The sequence below is a fragment of the Ranitomeya imitator genome, chromosome 6 (genome assembly GCF_032444005.1).
Source record: "Ranitomeya imitator isolate aRanImi1 chromosome 6, aRanImi1.pri, whole genome shotgun sequence".
Taxonomy (NCBI): domain Eukaryota; kingdom Metazoa; phylum Chordata; class Amphibia; order Anura; family Dendrobatidae; genus Ranitomeya; species Ranitomeya imitator.
In genome coordinates, this window is record NC_091287.1 from 39,017,987 (window position 1) to 39,036,505 (window position 18,519).

Genomic DNA, 18,519 nt, shown 5'->3' on the forward strand with positions numbered 1-18,519 from the left:
GCTGTGACATCGTTGGTCGGAGCAGAAAGTCCAGAACTTTATTTCATCGCTGGACTCCCGCAGACATCGCTGAATCGACGTGTGTGACGCCGATTCAGCGATGTTTTCACTGGTAACCAGGGTAAACATCGGGTTACTAAGTACAGGGCCGCGCTTAGTAACCCGATGTTTACCCTGGTTACCAGTGTAAATGTAAAAAAAAAAAACACTTCATACTTACATTCCGGTGTCTGTCGCGTCCCCCGGCGTTCTGCTTCCCTGCACTGTCAGCGCCGGCCAGCGTAAAGCAGATTACAGTGGTGACGTCACCGCTGTGCTTTACGGCCGGCCGGCGCTCACAGTCAGTGCAGGAAAGAACAGCGACGGGGGACAAACACCGGAAGGTAAGTATGTAGCGTTTGGTTTTTTTTACATTAGCACTGGTAACCAGGGTAAACATCGGGTTACTAAGCGCGGCCCTGCGCTTAGTAACCCGATGTTTACCCTGGTTACCAGGGGACTTCGCATAGTTGGTCGCTGGAGAGCTGTCTGTGTGACAGCCCTCCAGCGACCACACAGCGACGCTGCAGCGATCGGTATCGTTGTCTAGATCGCTGCAGCGTCGCTAAATGTGACGGTACCTTAAGTCTGCAAGTCACTTTCTCCCAATTAGCGACTCCAATTCCATACTTCACTTCGACATTGCTATGAGGTACCACTCTGGCACTCTAGGTTCTCAACTCAACCTCATTAATCCACCATGCAATCTTCCATTTAGGCACACCATGACTTGCTCCAGCTATCAGGCAGCCATTGATGGACAGGCTCAGGCCTTCTGCCCTCAACAACAGGTTCTTCCAGCACCTCATGTGGTTTTACCACACACTCTACATAGGAAGAGCATGACCAGAGAAAAATACTTGCCAAGATATCGCAAACCTAAAGTCCTCTCCACCCCAACTATATAATTCACAAATCTTTCTTGCATATTGCAGCTTGTCCTCCTTGAAGAGGCTGGTTTGGCCTGCTACAATCATTTAACCACTATCATGCCTCTCTATAGCTCTCATAGCTTCTCGTCTTAGACTCCTCTGAGTTTCCTCATTTGTCCGACTCCACGTCTCAGATTTAGGGGTCTTTTTCCCTGAGTTATAGAGGGACCACAGCCACACACGGGCTCACTCCCTGCTGCCAGCTCCCTTTTATCATCTCCTCCAGGTCCTTTCCTGTATAGCAGTGCCATCTTGTAGTGATATATACCATGACTGCATACAATAATAAGGTAAAACATATATCAACATCAATTTGAGTTAGTAATTACAATTCCTGAATGAACAATATATCAGAAGAAATTATGGGTAGCATGGAGAAGTTAACACAATAGTCTGAAGCCAGTTGCATCCCACCTTATAAATAGGTCCTTCACTTTCAGGGCTCATGTATACACCATTACCTCTTGCCCCTATCTGGTAGTACCTAAAACCTTTTGGGGTCTTCCTCGAGAAACCAAAATTTCCCCTTTAAGCTAAACATCTAAAAGATGATACTTCCTTCCTTGTGATATAGATCCTGAAAATGACCATGTGAATGAGGTCTTCAGATGTCAACCCCTTCTTAAAGGCTCTGTTAAGGCATATGGATGTAACTCAAGGGTGTCTCTTGATTAAGACCCCATTCTGCCATTCAAAGTAGAGAGTCACTTCCTTCCAAAGTTGCTGCCGCAAAGGAAATGCCCCATGTGATAAAAGCTGATTGCAAGGTCAACTTCATTAAAAAATGAAATGTTATATCAGGTTCCTGTATCTCAAATAAGGGTTGATATTGATGAAACTGCAATGTCCGTGAGCATTCAAGGAAATTTGGAATAAATCTTAATCAGGTTGAAGGGGTAAAGCTTTCCTTACGGCTCCTAGATCTCTATGAATGACTCAATAACACCAATTAATGGCGCAGGTACTCACAAATGCCTTCTACTAAACAAAACATAAGTCAATTCTTGAAGTTGTTTCCTTTAAATCAAAGGGTCAAAATTCTAAAATCAACTTAAAACCATAAATGACTGTCAAATTTAAAAAAATGTTACCAAAAAGTAGAAAACTGCCCGCCAGTGATCACTAAGAATAGGGAGTCTCCATTAATCCCAGATTTTTGGCATTAAGTTGCTCCTTTCAAACTCCTACAACCATTGGGGTCCTCCTCACCCCCTCATGACTGTGGTGAGGAGAACCCCCATTTTAGTGACTGGTTGGGGGTCTAGTATGGACTCTCCAGTGGTGATGATAAGTACGCTTTGTGGGAAAACTTTAAACCTTTGCTCATACTTCACACAAAACAACCAAGATTTAGGTCTACGAGACCTAAATCAGAAGACCATGGCCACACGGGTCCATAATAGCCACCAATCGCACGCATCACCTTCCATGAGAATACAGGGCACGATATTAAAAATAAAAACCACTATATCCTAACACTGGATAACAGAGAATAGCACCAGATAATATAGGACACAAATTCCTGGTTAAAACCAGTATTGGACTGAGGTTCTTCTGCCCCACCAGACAAAATGATTTTTAAGGTCTACCCTCCAAAGACTGAACATGTGCACACCACTTTTAGTTGAATCATTGCATACATAGGACATATCGTCCAGAGTCAAGGAAAATAAAATGTACTTTTTTTTTCCTAGTGTTCACAGAAAAAAAAAGTACGGTATGTATCCTTGTTTTTTTGGGGGGTGGGGGGAGCTGAGAAATTGATGCCGATGATTACAATTATGATAGATGCATAGTAGGCGCAGTTGATATGTTCATATACGTATCTGAGCTGTAAACATATATTACTCTTTTTCTTTGTGACTTATTATCGTTTTTAATTTATTTTTTTAATTATGATTTCTTTGGGGGATATTTTATTAAGTAAAAAATCATATGGTCAACCCTATAATCAGTTATGGTCTAATAGATTATGTGTAACTCATCACATAATGCTGGATTCACAAATCCGTGTTTCTCGACTTGAGCACAACTTTGATGCACAAACTGGTCATGGGTCTCTGGACCCGAACTCAATAGTCTCAAACGGACTGGTGCTGAAATTCAGTCCTGGCATTTGAAATCACACAGGCCCATGTTGTCCCCGTCCCCAAGCACCGGATGGGATATATTACTATTATTACCCTGGATGGAGGAAAGGAAGATTTACTACAAGACCAATATTTCCAACGATACTAGTGACCTGCTGGGGTAAGTGATGGAGTCAGCGACTTTGTGCTTCGTCAAAACTCTTTGCATGGGTGTCTTGAGAACACCGATTCTGTTAACAACAAAGCAGACAAGGCAGCCCATGACCAGACAGGCCCTTCTGACATTTGCCAGAATTGCAAGTCCGGCCCTGGTCTCAGAGACATAAATGAGATTGACAAGTTGCATCAGCAGACACCCGGCTACTCTGTGCGTCATGGTCTCAGTGCATGAATGCGTGAATCTGGCCTAAAAAAATGGGCCCTAATTTAGGGTTCAGTATCCTGCGGTTCTCCAGCTGTTGTGAAATTAGTTGAAGACTCTCAGGACATGCCGGGGTTTGCAGTTAAGGGTTATCCTGTTTTGGAAAACCTCTGTCCCCCAGCTGCTGAGCTTTACTCACCCTCCCCAGGTCCGACACTGAGAGTCCGCCACTGCTTCTGTTATTGCCTGCAGCGCTGACATCACGTCAACAGCACTGCAGCCAAACAGTGAGCTCAGCTTCTCTAAAGCTTTGTTCCGGCTTTTATAGACTTAGGGTGCAGTCAGACGGATGACGATCGCATCGCAGTGCACGGATTGGATGGCGGCTCTCCTGACCTGAGCATGACAGCTGCATAGAAATACATGGTGTCACGCTCGGGTGAGGAGAACCGCCAGCCAGTCCGATCATTCAATGTGATCATCGTCTGTGTTTTAATGGCCGTCTGACTGCGCCGTTACATTGTGGTCGTTACTTCCGACTTCTGGTAAGTCAGAAGGTGCGGTCACAAGTTTGCATTGACAGACTGAAGTGGCGCTGATAAAAGTGAAGAAGATGATGGTTAAACATAACACGAGGGTGAGGGACCTTTGATTGGTAGCACCACACCAGGCTGGAAAAAAAATCCAAAACGCTAAAGTGGTGCTTTAAACAAACGGCAGCCAGGGAAGAGGGGTGTTTCAAAACAGGAAAACCCCTTAAGTGGCTGAAGTGGCGCAGGTTGCTGACACCTGTCCAAGTGGCACGGCCATGAGTCTGACTAGTCTGTTCCAAGTGGAATTGTTGTCTGCTGAACCTTTGGCAACCATTATGTCTGGACCCATCGGAGGGTCATCTGGTGGGTCAGCCCTAGCCCAGATTTTCTGACGCTAAATTGAAGGAATTACATTCTACATGTTTTAATGCCCATGTGCTTACCATGAAAATGTCGATCAGATTATTCCAATGACTGTACCATAAATAAAATCTACATATGCTATCAACCCTTCCGATAAATGAAAAAGCGATGGACCTCTCGGCAGCGAGCAGAACGTAAAGCCGCCTCTTATTTTAGCATTAATACGCTGTGAACGTACAACTATGTTAAGGGGATACATGCTTCTATTACAGTAAAATGTGCCGAGGGAAGCACTTTCCCCGCCTACTGGCTTCTCGGGCTATACTTAACCTCACAGACCGGCAGTAGGTTGACGCAGCTGCTGTAATGAACCGTATTAGGAAATGCAACTTAGGACGGGCGGCGAACACACTGCTATCCGTTCACCATTGCTTTCTTTTCCTTTGGGTTCTCCCCCCCCCCCAAAAAAAAAAAAAAGAAAAGACTTTGTCAATAAAGCTTTTCAAGTCAAAAAACAAACTTTTTTTCTTTAAGGCATGATTCGATCTAACCCTTAAAAAAATGATTTAATATCCATAAAACACTTAGTAGAATTTCCCTACAAGCCGCAGAGGACGAAGTTATAACAATATAAGAAATTAGAGAATATTATAAATATTTACTAAAAAAAAAAACTTTATAGAACTTGTAAGAAAGTGTCGGCATGATTCTAAGGCAAGAATAGGGGGAGGAATGTAAGGGGCTGGTACGTACCCCGCAGTCATGGCAATGTTGTAAAAGGTGAGCCATACTGTGGCCACAGCTCCAATGGGATTTTTCTTGGAGTTTTCCTTCTCTTCTACGGAGCCATCGTCCTCACTTGATGCCATGGCTTCACAAGCACAGGCTGAGGGTCAGGCTGCAGTGTGAAGCCCGGCTGACAGCTGGGGCTGACAAATCTCACATTCAGTGGCACATGGACCCTCCAATAATAGAGCACAAGGGAGGAGCGATTCAAAAGATTTGTCTTACTGTTCCTAGCAGACAATGAAAACGTGTATCGATCAGCCATAACATTAACCCCTTCACCCCCTCCCCCCAAGCCTGTTTTCACCTTCCCGATCAGGCCAATTTTTTACAATTCTGACCACTGTCACTTTATAAGCTACTAACCCTGAAACGCTTCATCGGATCACGCTGATTCTGAGATTGTTTTTTTTTTTGTGTGACATATTGAACTTAATGATAATGGTAAAATTTGTTTGATATGACTTGCGTTTATTTGTGAAAAAAAACTGAAATTTGCCAAAAAAATTTAGAAAATTTCATTTTTTACGCCCTTAAACCAGAAAGTTATGGCACACAAAATAGCTTATATATAACATTTCCCACAGGTCTACTTTACATCAGCACAATTTTTGAAACACAATTTTTTTAGGAAGTTGACCAGCGATTTCTCATTTTCCTAACAAAATTTACAAAGCCATTTTTTTTAGCGACCGCATCACATTTGAAGTGACGTTGAGGGGCCTATATGACATAAAATACCCAAAATTCTTAAAACTGCACCCCAATGGTGCTCAAAACCACATTCAAGAAGTTTATTAACCCTTCAGGTGCTTCGCAGGAACTGAAGCATTGTGGAAGGATAAAATTAACAATTTAACTTTTTTTCACAGAGATTTTATTTAGACCCAATCTTTTTTTATTTTCACAAGGGTATCTGGGGATAATTGACCATGCAGTTTGTTGTGCAATTTCACCTGACTATTCCGATGCGCCATATGTGGGGGATAACTACTGTTTGAGCGCACAGCAGAGCTTAGAAGGGAAGGAGCACCTGGAAAAATTGGATGAAATTAAGAGCGGACGCCATGTTACGTTTGGAGAGCCCCTGATGTGCCTAAACAGTGAAAACCTCCCCCACAAGGGACCCCATTTTAGAAACTAGCCCCCTCAAGGAACGTATCAAAATGTGTGGGGAGCACTTTGAACCCCCAGATGCTTCACAGGAATTTGTAATACTCATTTTTTCCACAAAATTGTTATTTTAGCCCCCGATTTTTTTATTTTCACAAGTGTAACAGGAGAAAATTGACACCAAAAATTGCTGATGCTGATACCACATACTGTATGTGGGAGAAATCTACTGTTTAAGCTCACGTCAGGGCTCGGGAGGGAAGTGTGACGGGGTGTACGGCAGAGCAAGAAGGGACAACAGGCCGAGGGATGATTCAACAGATTTATTATCAAGAACGCTGGAACAACACATGCAGGTAGATCTACAGAGTCCACAATTAGTCCAATGGAACAGGTTCAGGGGCACCTCCCAATAATCCTTGTGCCAGGTAACAAAGCAATAGTCCACAATTAGTCCAATGGATCCCAAAACAATCCCACGAGCGACGAGATAGGTCCTCAGCTCAAGTCTCGCCCCATTCGCTTCCGCAGTCACAGATGGACATGGGGTCTTGCTTCAGCTAAGAATCCCCACTCCTTCTCCTTCTAGGATCAACTCACATCTGATCTCAAAATAAGAATGGATTGTCTGCGCTCCTGGGATCCGCCCATGAAGGGGTAGGGGTCACACCTTCTATTCAATGGTTGGGTCCACCAGAAGATTCTAGACTGGTGGGCTCCGGGCAGTCTATGTAATATGTACATTTGACTAGCCACCCGCTGTGAGGAAGAATGGCTATTCCTCCACTAGTGATGTTGACAAAGCTTAATTACATTAGAGCTTAGGGTACTGTCACACAGTGCGATTTTCATCGCTACGATGGTACGATCCGTGACGCTCCAGCATCGTAACAATATCGCTCCAGCGTCGTAGACTGCTGTCACACTTTGCAATGTACGACGCTGGAGCGATAATTTCATGACGTATGTGCGATGTAGAAGCCGTTGGTTACTATGCGCACATCGTATACGATATATGTTACACGATGCGATCATGCCGCCACAGCGGGACACTAGACGACGAAAGAAAGTTTCAAACGATCTGCTACGACGTACGATTCTCAGCGGGGTCCCTGATCGCAGGAGCGTGTCAGACACTGCGAGATCGTAACTATATCGCTCGAACGTCACGAATCGTGCCGTCGTAGCGATCAAAATTGCACTGTGTGACGGTACCCTTAGGGCTGCAAGTATTGGGGGAAGGAGACATTGTTACAGGTGAACTCCCAGCCAAGAAAATACATAAATTACAGCTAATAGAAACCAGAGAACAGTTACATACATCAAATGGCATATTATTCAAATACAGGGCAGGGCAAAAGTACAGATCATGACAGGAAGTAGTGACTTTTTGGAAGCAGATTTTGATGGAATTGTCTGCAGGCGTCATGTCACATTTCAAGAGCCCCTGATGTGCCTAAACAGTGAACTCACCACAAGTGACTCTATATTGGAATTGATCTAGTGTTTTCTGGTATGTGAATTTTATAATATAGTGGTATACTTGAGTAGTGCTGAGTGCATCAGGTTGGCATACGTCAGTTCTGTAGAGTGCGTTAAGTTGGCATACGTCAGTTGTGTAGTGTTCGTCAGGTTGTCATACATGAGTTGCAGGCTCGGACTGGCCCTCAGGGTAACAGGGGAATCCTCCGGTGGGCCCCTGTGAAGATCTGGGCCCCCAACCCCACTGTATGGGCAGTAGTTGGTATAATTCACTCTGTACAGAAAAAAGAAGCATCTCATCATTCATTAACCAAACTACCCAGTTTATTATTATATAGAGATATGGTTAAATTTGTAAATGAAGGTAGTATAATATTTGCATGTAGGTGAAAAATGGACCCCCCAAAGTCAATGTTACTGGTGGGTCCTTGTCACCCCAGTCCAGCATTGGTTGTAGTGCTTGCACAAGTGCTGTGACTCATTCTAACGGCATTTTTGCAGATCTTTATGGGGTGTGAAGAGTCCCACTGATCTGATAATACTGGCCTATTGTTAGTAGCAATGATCTAAACCTCAACGCGCCAAGTCAGAAATTACTGCTGGCAGATTACTGCTATTTATTCTGTAAAATTGTGAATGCAGCTGTTGGCTATTAACAGCCTGTAATCGATGATGAGTATAAGATAGAGTAAAGAAATATTAGATCATTTTCACTCCTCCAATATTCTCACAGTGTTCTGTCCATTATAAACAAGTACTCATTATAGTCTATGGGCATGCTCTCATGTCCAGCTTTTTTATAGATAAATTGACGCTCTCCGTGTGGCATCATAGTGCTGTCCACTTTTCACTGTCAAATAGGTAGAAGTTGGAAAATGTTGATCTTTTTCAATCCTTCCAAACATAAACCACACTTATGGTAAAAATGTACACCGTGACTAAAAAAAGGACAAAAATCATTTAAAAATCATTGACCAAAATGTATCCATATAAGGGGATATATATGATTTCTCATTGCAGTTTCCTACATGAACCAGACCCCTAAATAAACTCTAGAAGAAAAGCTATAATATCTGACATCACAATATGTGTCAACTGAAGGAAACTAAATGTTAAAACGCACTCCTCTTAATATATTGCAATCATCATATTATACGGCACTGTGTACTTACAATTGCTCATTGTTCCCTTCTTCCCAGTTAATTATTTTCTTTTCTATTAGGTCTATGACATCACATGAGTAAAAACAGACTAGCTGAATCCTTCTAAGCTCTATGTAGAAACAGAAAGTTTCTATTATCTGCATGAGTCATCATTAGAACTACAATTCTACATCACGTGATATAGAGCTAATGGAAAAGAGAAGAATTAGCTGGGTAGAAAAGGAAAATGAGCAATTGTAAGTACACAGTGCTAGACTGTATAATATGATGATTGCAATATAGTGTATTAAAAGGAAAAAAAAATTCAGTAAAGTTTCATGTATAAATGTGATTCCATGCTGTCAATGTGACACCCGCTAGGGCCGTGGGGTACTCGGAACCAGGTCGGACGGTTCTTAAAGGGTGGTCACAGCAGCGGTGACCCAGTCCGTGGCCCTGGGCAAGCAATAAAAGGGATGAGGGACATGGGAAATAAAGCTTATGGGGAGATTGGGGTATTGTTCGTGACGTCACCTGTGGTCAGGGATAGCCGACGCTGCTTAAAGAGACCGCTGGGGCTGATGGTGATGCAGCTGAGATGGTTCTGCTCTCCATAGGTACAGCTTAGTCCCAGGGCACTTACGATGTGAAAGATGGTGATAATGGATGTAGTGCAGAGTGAATGGAGCAATAAAGGGAGAGTACACAGCAAGATGCAGTCTTCACGTTTTACTCACAGTTCAGATGTTATTCCCCAGTCGGGGTGCTGTGTCCTCCAGGTCAGTGGTCCAGCCAACTCTCCAGTAACTTGGGGCACTTGTCCAGAACCCCCTTAGTATGCCTTTTCCTGTCCGACTCTCTGTGCTGGTTCTCGCCTCTGCAGTCCTGTACTTCACACCCAGTGTCCCAAGCCGGTAGTCGCAGGTCTTGTCGGGTGACGTCCTCATTGTCCCCTGGGCCTTCTGTGTCTACGTTTTCGGTGAAATAGATGTGCATGTGGCCATTGCACTTGCAGTCATAACAGCCTCTGGGTTCCTAGCTGGGACCTGTAGTTCCCCCACTAGATCAGGTGCCGGTTCCCACAACTGCGACCTGGTCCCTCCACCTGGTGATGGTCAGCGTGGATGCGGGTACCATGTGTGTTTGCCACACTTCCCGTGCCCCTAGGACCCCTTCGTTCCTTCTGGGAGCTTCTCTCCTTTCTTTCTTCTGTTCTCTCTCTCCCAGCCTGGGACGGGCTCCTCACAGCTCCAGTCCCCTGCTCCAACTTCTCACTCAGACTGTCAGGAGCTTCAGACCCACATGTCTGCTCTGCTCCACTTCTCCTCACCAACTCACTGACTCCTCCCTCCTGTCTCCCATGAGAACTCCTCACTCTCCACCCACACCTTCTACCTAATCCCTCCCTGGCCTGGGGAGGTCTGGTGTTGGGTGCTAGTGTTAGGGTTCTGAATAGTATTCCCTCCTTACCAGAGAGTTGGGGCACCACACCTCTGGATGAGGTACAGTACCTCTGCGGCGACTGGACCCTCAGGGGCACCACATCAACATAGCATTTTTCGGTGCCATCAGGACACTATGTAGGCCTGTTACTGTTTTAGAAATTACATTTCTTGCATCACTGAAGTAACTCTGGATGGGTACTTTATACACCTGATTTATATGCATGAAGTAATTCAATTCCCCTGTGTTACTCCCTTCCCAATTTGCTGTCCAGGAAGGAGGCGCTGATGCCTTTTGCCCACAACCTGCAGTTGCACAGACACAACAGTCAGCAACCACGTCTAGTCCAGCGTTCAGTTGTCCCTTGTCAGCATATACAGTATATCTGTTCACAAATTGTTAGTTAGATAGGGCATATATATTTGTTAGCACTTTACATTGTCCGGTGCTGGACAAAGACCATTGATGGCTTTTAGAGGCTCCTAAAGGAGACTTGTGTCTCTTTATTAAACTGTTGCTTCCCTTAAATTTTCTACATTTTGGTAAAAAAAATGGTGATGGGGTATTCGCGAGTTTCTGTACATTTTAAGCAGCTCTAAGAGTCTGGGTTATCCACTAGAGGGGGGCATTATAGCACACTGAGATTAGAGATAGGAACTCAGGAACAGGAACAGTTAACTTAGGAGGGGACAACTGTGGGTAAGGCAGTAGGATTTCCTAGTTTTGGGTCAGTCAGGCTAGGGAGCCCAGGAAGGTCAGCTGGGCCAGGGGGCCCCAGCTAAGCAGTGGGCCACGTAACATTAAGTATGAAGCCCGGTCATCGTGGACAGCAGAAGTGAGAGAAGCAGAAACAGCAGAAGTCACCGCAGAACAGAAACGTAAGTCGCTCCAAAATGTGGCAGCTTTCCACTTGGGCAGATGCCCTTATAACTGGGTCAAAACAGACAAGGGAACACCTGAACTTTGCGAAGCTGAACAGGGAGGACGCTGCAGTACCGGTTGAGACGGGACAAACCGGGTACAACCTAAAGGACATAGGGAAGAGCACAGGGAAAGCGAAGGATGTGAACTGTGCAGAACTCTGTGTTGATGCTGTAACTGATGTGGACGTGCTGCGATTGGAAAGAAGCAAAGTCCTACGTTTTAAGTTGGAATTGGACTCTGTCTCTTTATGTGAAGAAGTGTCCCTGCGTCTAAGGGAGGCCTCTGAGAACCAGGCAAGTGAGACATTGGGACTGTATATATGTGATGCGGGTGGTCAGGGCACGCTAAAGCAGACACCTATGTGGGCCATGACTGCGACCCTGGCTGCCGCTCACAATACAGCGCTTATTCATATCCGTGGATTGTCACTTACTGCAGGGTATAACAGCCGTCCGGAGGCAAGACCTACTCTCTGTAACCACACTGACCACGAGGATCACGGACAAACGGCACCCCTACATTCCTTAGTATTCTTCAAGATACCATATCAAAATGTTTTGTTTTGGGGGGTTTTGTGCACTTTTTTCTTCGCTGGACAATCTCATAATTTAGACCACAAATTCTCTCCCATTGGCAGCAGACTTGTCTCTCATCTCCCGTCTCACAATCAGTGAAATTACCCGCTAGGGCTATGTTTCTACGATGAGTATTTGGTGAGATTTTGACGCTGATTTCCTGCAGAATTTCATTCTTCAACTTGCCAGATTAGGTTATTTGTGTTTCTTCTTTGCCTTTTGAGTGTTTTTCTTACATGTTTTTATTGCATTTTTTTCAGTTTCGCTCTTGCTTCTTTTGAATATAATTTTTTTTAATTAAAATGACTTTGTTTTGTAAACTCCGTTTGCTGTGAGCTTTGATAATGCTTTATTGATAATGTTATGTGTGCATGTGGATTGCATCCATTTTTTTGCTGCTGAAATGTAATAAAAACCCATATGAATTTCTTTATATGCGAATATTTGGCATCTCATTAAAGTGTATGGGGAAATCCCACACATAAAACACATATAATTCGCAAGTTTTTAAAAATTCAGCACACCTCAATTTTTGTAGCATTAAAAAAAAGTAAACAAGTCCAAGAACGGTAAAGGATCCAGCTTCCAGAATATAATTTTTTAATTTAATCCATTAAAAAGGTGAAAAAAATATACAAACTTTGCAAAAGGTTGAAGTGAACACTTTCTATAAGAACCAATGTGTTTCAAGCGTTGCAACGTTCTTAGTCCTAGTTCGAAATGCGTCGGTTTTTATGAAGGGTATTCAGAAAGTGAAATCTCTGCTCCCCTGTACTTTTCACACTCTCCCCTGCTCCAGGGCTGAATCTCTGGTGCCACCCATGGTATCTGTTATTGTCTGCAGCGCTGACTTCACATCGACAGCGCTGCAGACAATTAGTGAGCTCAGCAGCTTATGATGTCAACTCAAGCAGAGTCACTGAGCTAAGTTACCGGCTGCAGCACTGTCATTGATGTAATGATGAAGTCAGTAAGGATTTACAGCACTTTTACATGCCGATATTTTGCATCAGTATTTGTTAACAGACTCCAGGAGTGGATCCAAAACACAGAAGAGGTGAAAGTCATTCAGTTATTATTTTTCTCAGTGTTTGCTCCTGTCTGTTTTTTTAGATGTCAAATACTGATGTAAAATACTGGCCAAAATACTCAGTGTGTGAATGAGGCGAGGAAGCTGCTTGTAATCCTGCTGTAATGTCAGGCCTTATTCCAATGATGAGGGCACACTTGCTTGTCTTCTCTGCTCCATGATATTCAGCAGAGTAGGAGCAACAACTGGGGCAAAACTGTGGCCGGCAGATATCCGGTCCTATGACACAGTGACATGTGATGGACCCAGACTCCCAAACAAAATGAAACACACAGATGCACACAAAATAAATACACGAAGCATTGTAATTAGGTGTCAAACGTTCTCAATTTTATTTACATTCACATGACACCAAAAATGGCACAGCCCCCGACTCACAAAGGGTCACCCTCCAGCACTCAGGAGAGGAAAAACCCCCTTTGGTGGAAACCTCTAGGGCAGTGATTTTCAACCTTTTTTGAGCCGCGGCACACTTTTTATACTTAAAAAATCCCGAGGCACACCACCAACCAAAATGGCACAAAATGGTGCGTCCAGGTTTGAGATGAAAGTCTGCAGTCATTCTATGTGACTGCAGGCTTCTGAATTCTCACAGCGCAAGCACTGCACACTTTCAGGATTCTCCCTTGCCGGTGGCCAGAGTGGACGGTCATGACAGCACAAGTATGTGATTTGGATACTTCTGGCCACATTCTAACTAGACGTGTCCGGCCTCAGTCAATTCATTTTCATTGAATGAGGCCACACATGTCTAGTCAGCACGTGACCGCATGTATGTAAATCACCAACATCAGAGAATTATGATAGCAGTGCGCACTGTGAGAATTCAGAAGTCTGCAGTCACATAGTATGACTGCAGACTCATCACAACCTTGGACATCCCCTTTAATGTTCCTAACAAATAAAAATGAGAATTAGTATCACAAAAAAAACACATTTACATCCAGGTACCTGATAGATGACGTTGTTTGTGGAGTCGCCTCTTTCTTTTCATCTTCACCTTGTCCAGATGCCATGATGACTCTTCTCATCCACCGGCAGAGCTCGTTTCTGCAGACTTCCATCTTCTCCTGTCTTCTGCAGCACATCCCGACACAACACCCTTAAAGATAGCAGTGTTATTATAATGCTCCGGAATAACAATATCTGCCCTAGGCTGAGCCCCTGAGTAAATAATTGCCCCTCACTTCATTCCCAGCACATAATATGACCCTCACTGTCCCTCTTATGGTACATGCCATCCACACTACCCTCTCTCTCTTTTCCATACTTCACACTGCCTTCTCATACGGTGTCCCTCATAGAGAGCCCAGTCTCTCTACTGTGCCCCTTCATTACACTCCTCCTACTTGGCATACTGTCTCCTCCTGGCTGTTACCCTCACACTACTCAGTATCTATTATGTGTCCACTCACACTTTCATCCCCCCATACTGTCTGCACACATTTCTAATAGCCTCCTCCTGTACATCCCCCCCGATAACATACCCCTTTGCTCTCCATATTTCCTCCTCACACATTCCCCCCTCACACATTCCCCCGACTCCCCATACTGTCCTCACACATCCCATCACCGTTGCTCCCAGTACTGTCAGCACACATTTTTCCCCTCGCTACTGTGTCCACCCCCATCTCCCCACTCACCCCCACAGAATATATCCACTCCCCTTCCGATAGAATAAATCCATCCCTTTCCACAGAATAAATGCACCCTGCCCCACACATGCTAAATAAATTCCAGCCCCCCCCCCCACGTACACACTGAATAAATCCCCCCCACACACTGAATAAATCCCCCCCACACACTGAATAAATCCCCCCACACACTGAATAAATCCCCCCCACACACTGAATAAATCCCCCCACACACTGAATAAATCCCCCCCCACACTGAATAAATCCCCCCACACACTTAATAAATCCCCCCACACACAGAATAAATCCCCCCCACACACTGAATAAATCCCCCCACACTGAATAAATCCCCCCACACTTAATAAATCCCCCCACACACTTAATAAATCCCCCCACATACTCCCTATAAACCCACCCCACGCTGAATCTTCGGTGTCTTCAGCTCCACAGCACAGGAGCACTTACCACCAAGTGTCTTCTGTCTCCTGCGCGCCGGATAGTGACGTCAGCAGCGTGATCACATGACTTGATCACGCTGCTGGCGTCGCTCTGACCCAGCGGTCAGAGCCTCAATTGTACTCGCAGCTGGTAGATGTCTGCGAGTACAATTGATCTCCGGGAGCCGGCGCGCTGCAGCTTCTCTGTGCCGGCTGTCAGCTTGACAGTCGGCACAGAGAACAGCTGACTCCCGTTCCCCGCGGCACACCCGACCATGTGTTTTGATAAACCGGATGTGGGAGAGATCTGGCTGCGATATCGGTCACCACATTGGTTGTTAGACCCAATTTAGTTGATCTGATTGCCCAGATGGATGAACCATTTCTTCCTTACAGATCCAGGTCCACCTCTCATAAATTTAGACTTTCGGTTACAGGGATTGTTCATAATGGATAACCCCTAATAGGAGAAATATCCCCTCCCCCCTTCTCCCATCCCAATTTATCACCCATTAAACTCATAGGTGCTACCATGAACTCCCAAAGGAGAGCAGCTCTTTGTAGAGGGTAACAGAAGGGGATCCTGTGCTGGGGAGCCCCCTCGATTACTTTCCCATGCCCTTGGGGTGTCTAAAGCAGACAAACCCTTTCCCTGCTAGAACCTCCAAATTTCACCAAGGTCGGCACATTACGTGGGGTGGTCAAGCTCAATGTCCTCAGGCACATCAGTAATGGCGCTGATCGTGGCAGTGCGGCCTTCTATTATGGAATCTTCTTTATCACTCTTGTTTATGACCTCATAACAGTTGTCATGGTTACTGCAGGGGCTATTACTGATGCAGGACCCAAGTATTAACCCTTTTATTGTTGGTAATTCACTTCATTATAGAGGCAAATAACTGCACTTGTTACCAAGCAGGAGCCTATCATTATGGCTTCCCTTAGTCACCATAAGAAATACAGATTAAACCTGCAAGTGTTTCAGGAGGGTTTTGCACTTTTTAAATCCAGAGATTGGATTTATAGCTAACACTTTACAGAGAAAAAAATAAGGGGAAATTACTTGTATAATAATATTAAAGGGAATTACATTTCAAGCATTTTCCTAATATACAGTTCACATAATTACATAGGTTGAAAAAAAGACATAGGACCATCAAGTTCAACCTATCTTCAAAGTGATATATTTTATATTGCTAGATTGTTGTTTTTTTTTTAACCAATAAGCTTTTTATTGAATTATAACATATCTAATAATACATCAAATAACTTCAGAAAAAGGGACGGGAGGGGGAGGGAAGAAAAGAAAATAGGGGAAGCAGAAGGAACAGAGGGAAAAAAAACAAATACATAGTACTCAAGGACCACAGTCTAATCAGTACAAAAAAAATACACAACTACAGTGCCAGATACATCACATATTCAAAAGAAACATGACCTTTAGATAAGAGTAAGAGCAGACTGGGAAATATAGCTCGAGGACACCCAGGGATCCCACCAGGAAAGGACTTTATTCTTTTTCGGCAAACCCTGAGCCATAATAAGCTCATAACAGAAGTGTAGATCAATTTTAGAGATCAGTTCGGCCCTAGATGGGAGATCCGAAGATTTCCAGTATTTTGCGATACCCTGTCTGGCCGCAACTAGGACATTGGAAATTATTGGACGGAGAGGGGAGGGGAGATCAATGAGGGAAATGCCCAGCACAGCAAGTTGTCCATTCAGAACAAAGGGAAGATGCGTTAGATCGGCGATCAAGGCCTCTACCTGGCGCCAAAAAACCTGAACCTGTGGGCACGACCACCAAACATGAGAGGAGGAACCCATGGCGCCACACCCCTTCCAGCAGAGCGGGGAGGAGGACGGGGTGAATTTTGCCAGGCGGGCAGGGGTAAGATACCAATGCAGCTGAATCTTCTTCACCAAGGTTCCAGGTGGCCAAGACACGAGGAGAATTTAGAGGGGTGCACCATAGCAAACTGCCAATCCTCCAGGGAAGCCTCAAAATTCAGTGAGGACTCCCAGGAAGTCATAAAAGGAAACTTATCAAGAATACCATGGGATATAAGGGCTTTGTATATGATAGAGATACCATGGGGCAATATAGTGGATGGTCTAAAGAACCTATGAACTGGGTCCTCTGTCAGAGGCGGGGGCGCACCAAACAGCCGACGTGATTTAAGGAAGCTGCGAATCTGTAGATATTGAAAAAAAATCAATATTAGTAAGGGAGAATCTCCCTGCAAGATCCTCAAACGATAAGAGATCATTCGAGCCAAACATGTCAGCCACCCGGAGCACCCCGCGCCCCCTCCAGGAGGAAAGAGAAATCTGCCCGATAGCATACTCCAAGGCCTGCAAAGAGACATAGTCATACATAAACACTAGGTGAGAAGTGCAAAGCGACGCCCAAAGTTTAGTAGTGGACTTGATAGTACGGAGATAGGGGCCCTCAGGAGAAAAACGAAGTAGCTGAAGCTCTAGGAGCAATTTAAGAGAGTTTTTGGGGGGCGAACTGAGACTCAATAAGAAACCAGGGTAAGCGTGAGTTCCCCTCCCACCAAATTTTAAGGGGTTCCAAAACCGCCGCCCTATAATAAGACTGCACCGCAGGGGCACCCAACCCACCCATAGAGTACGGAAGGGATATAATACGGCGCCTGATCCTATGAGGTTTTTTGTTCCAGATGAACCGATCTAAAAGCGATTGAAAAGCTAAAATAAATTTCGAGGGGATAAAAAGGGGGAGGCACTGGAAAAGGTACATAATTTTAGGGAGGAATAGCATTTTAGCAGTCTGTATACGGGCCATCCACGAGAGTGACGCGCTCGATAACTGATCCATGCCTCTCCTAACCGCCGAGAGAGTTTCCTCACAGTTTGCACGGACGATGTTATCTAACCTAGTTATCTGAATACCTAGGTACGTAAAGCCTAGGGGGGCCCAAATAAACGCATATTGGGATTGGATTTGGATTTGAAGAGGAACCGGCAGAAAAAGGGGAAAAATTGTGTATTTAGTCAAATTAAGTTTATAATACGAGACCGCAGAAAACTCAGTTAAAATTGAGGTGATCGCGTTCAACGAAGCTAAAGGTGAGGTGCATGTCAGGACCACGTCGTCGGTGTAGAGACCAATTTTGTGCTCAGTTCCCCCAACCCTAATTCCTTTTATGTCTGAACATTGCCTAACCATGGCAGCCAAGGGCTCCATGACCAGAGCAAAGATAAGGGGGGAAAGGGGGCAGCCCTGACGAGTACCATTCAAAATAGGGAACGTCCGAGACCCACAACCTGCCGAGCGAACCGACGCACAGGGGTTAGAGTACAAAGCCATGATAGCTTTGGAGATTTGCCCAGTAAGCCCGAACCTCTCCAGCGTAAGCTCGCTATATCCCCAGTGCACCCTGTCAAACGCTTTTTCAGCGTCGAGCGACAGGAATACACTGGGGAGACCCCTGTCTCCACCACATCCAGAAGGTCTATCAGGCGCCTAGTGCCGTCTCTGGTCTGCCGGGAACAAACCCGACTTGATCGGGGTGTATGAGGCTGGGGAGAACCGATAGCAACCTGTT

The 18,519-nt window shown here is 44.8% G+C and overlaps 1 protein-coding gene across 1 annotated transcript in view; it reads right to left on the minus strand.

The window, feature by feature from the left end:
- The window catches only part of HACD1 (3-hydroxyacyl-CoA dehydratase 1), an 85,254-nt gene extending 79,961 nt beyond the window's left edge, over positions 1-5,293 (minus strand). Inside the window, exon 1 of the mRNA XM_069729511.1 lies at positions 5,072-5,293. Within this exon, the coding sequence (XP_069585612.1) occupies positions 5,072-5,187 (116 nt within the window). The 5' untranslated portion in view covers positions 5,188-5,293. The remainder of the gene's footprint in view (positions 1-5,071) is intronic.
- Positions 5,294-18,519: the final 13,226 nt, after the last annotated feature.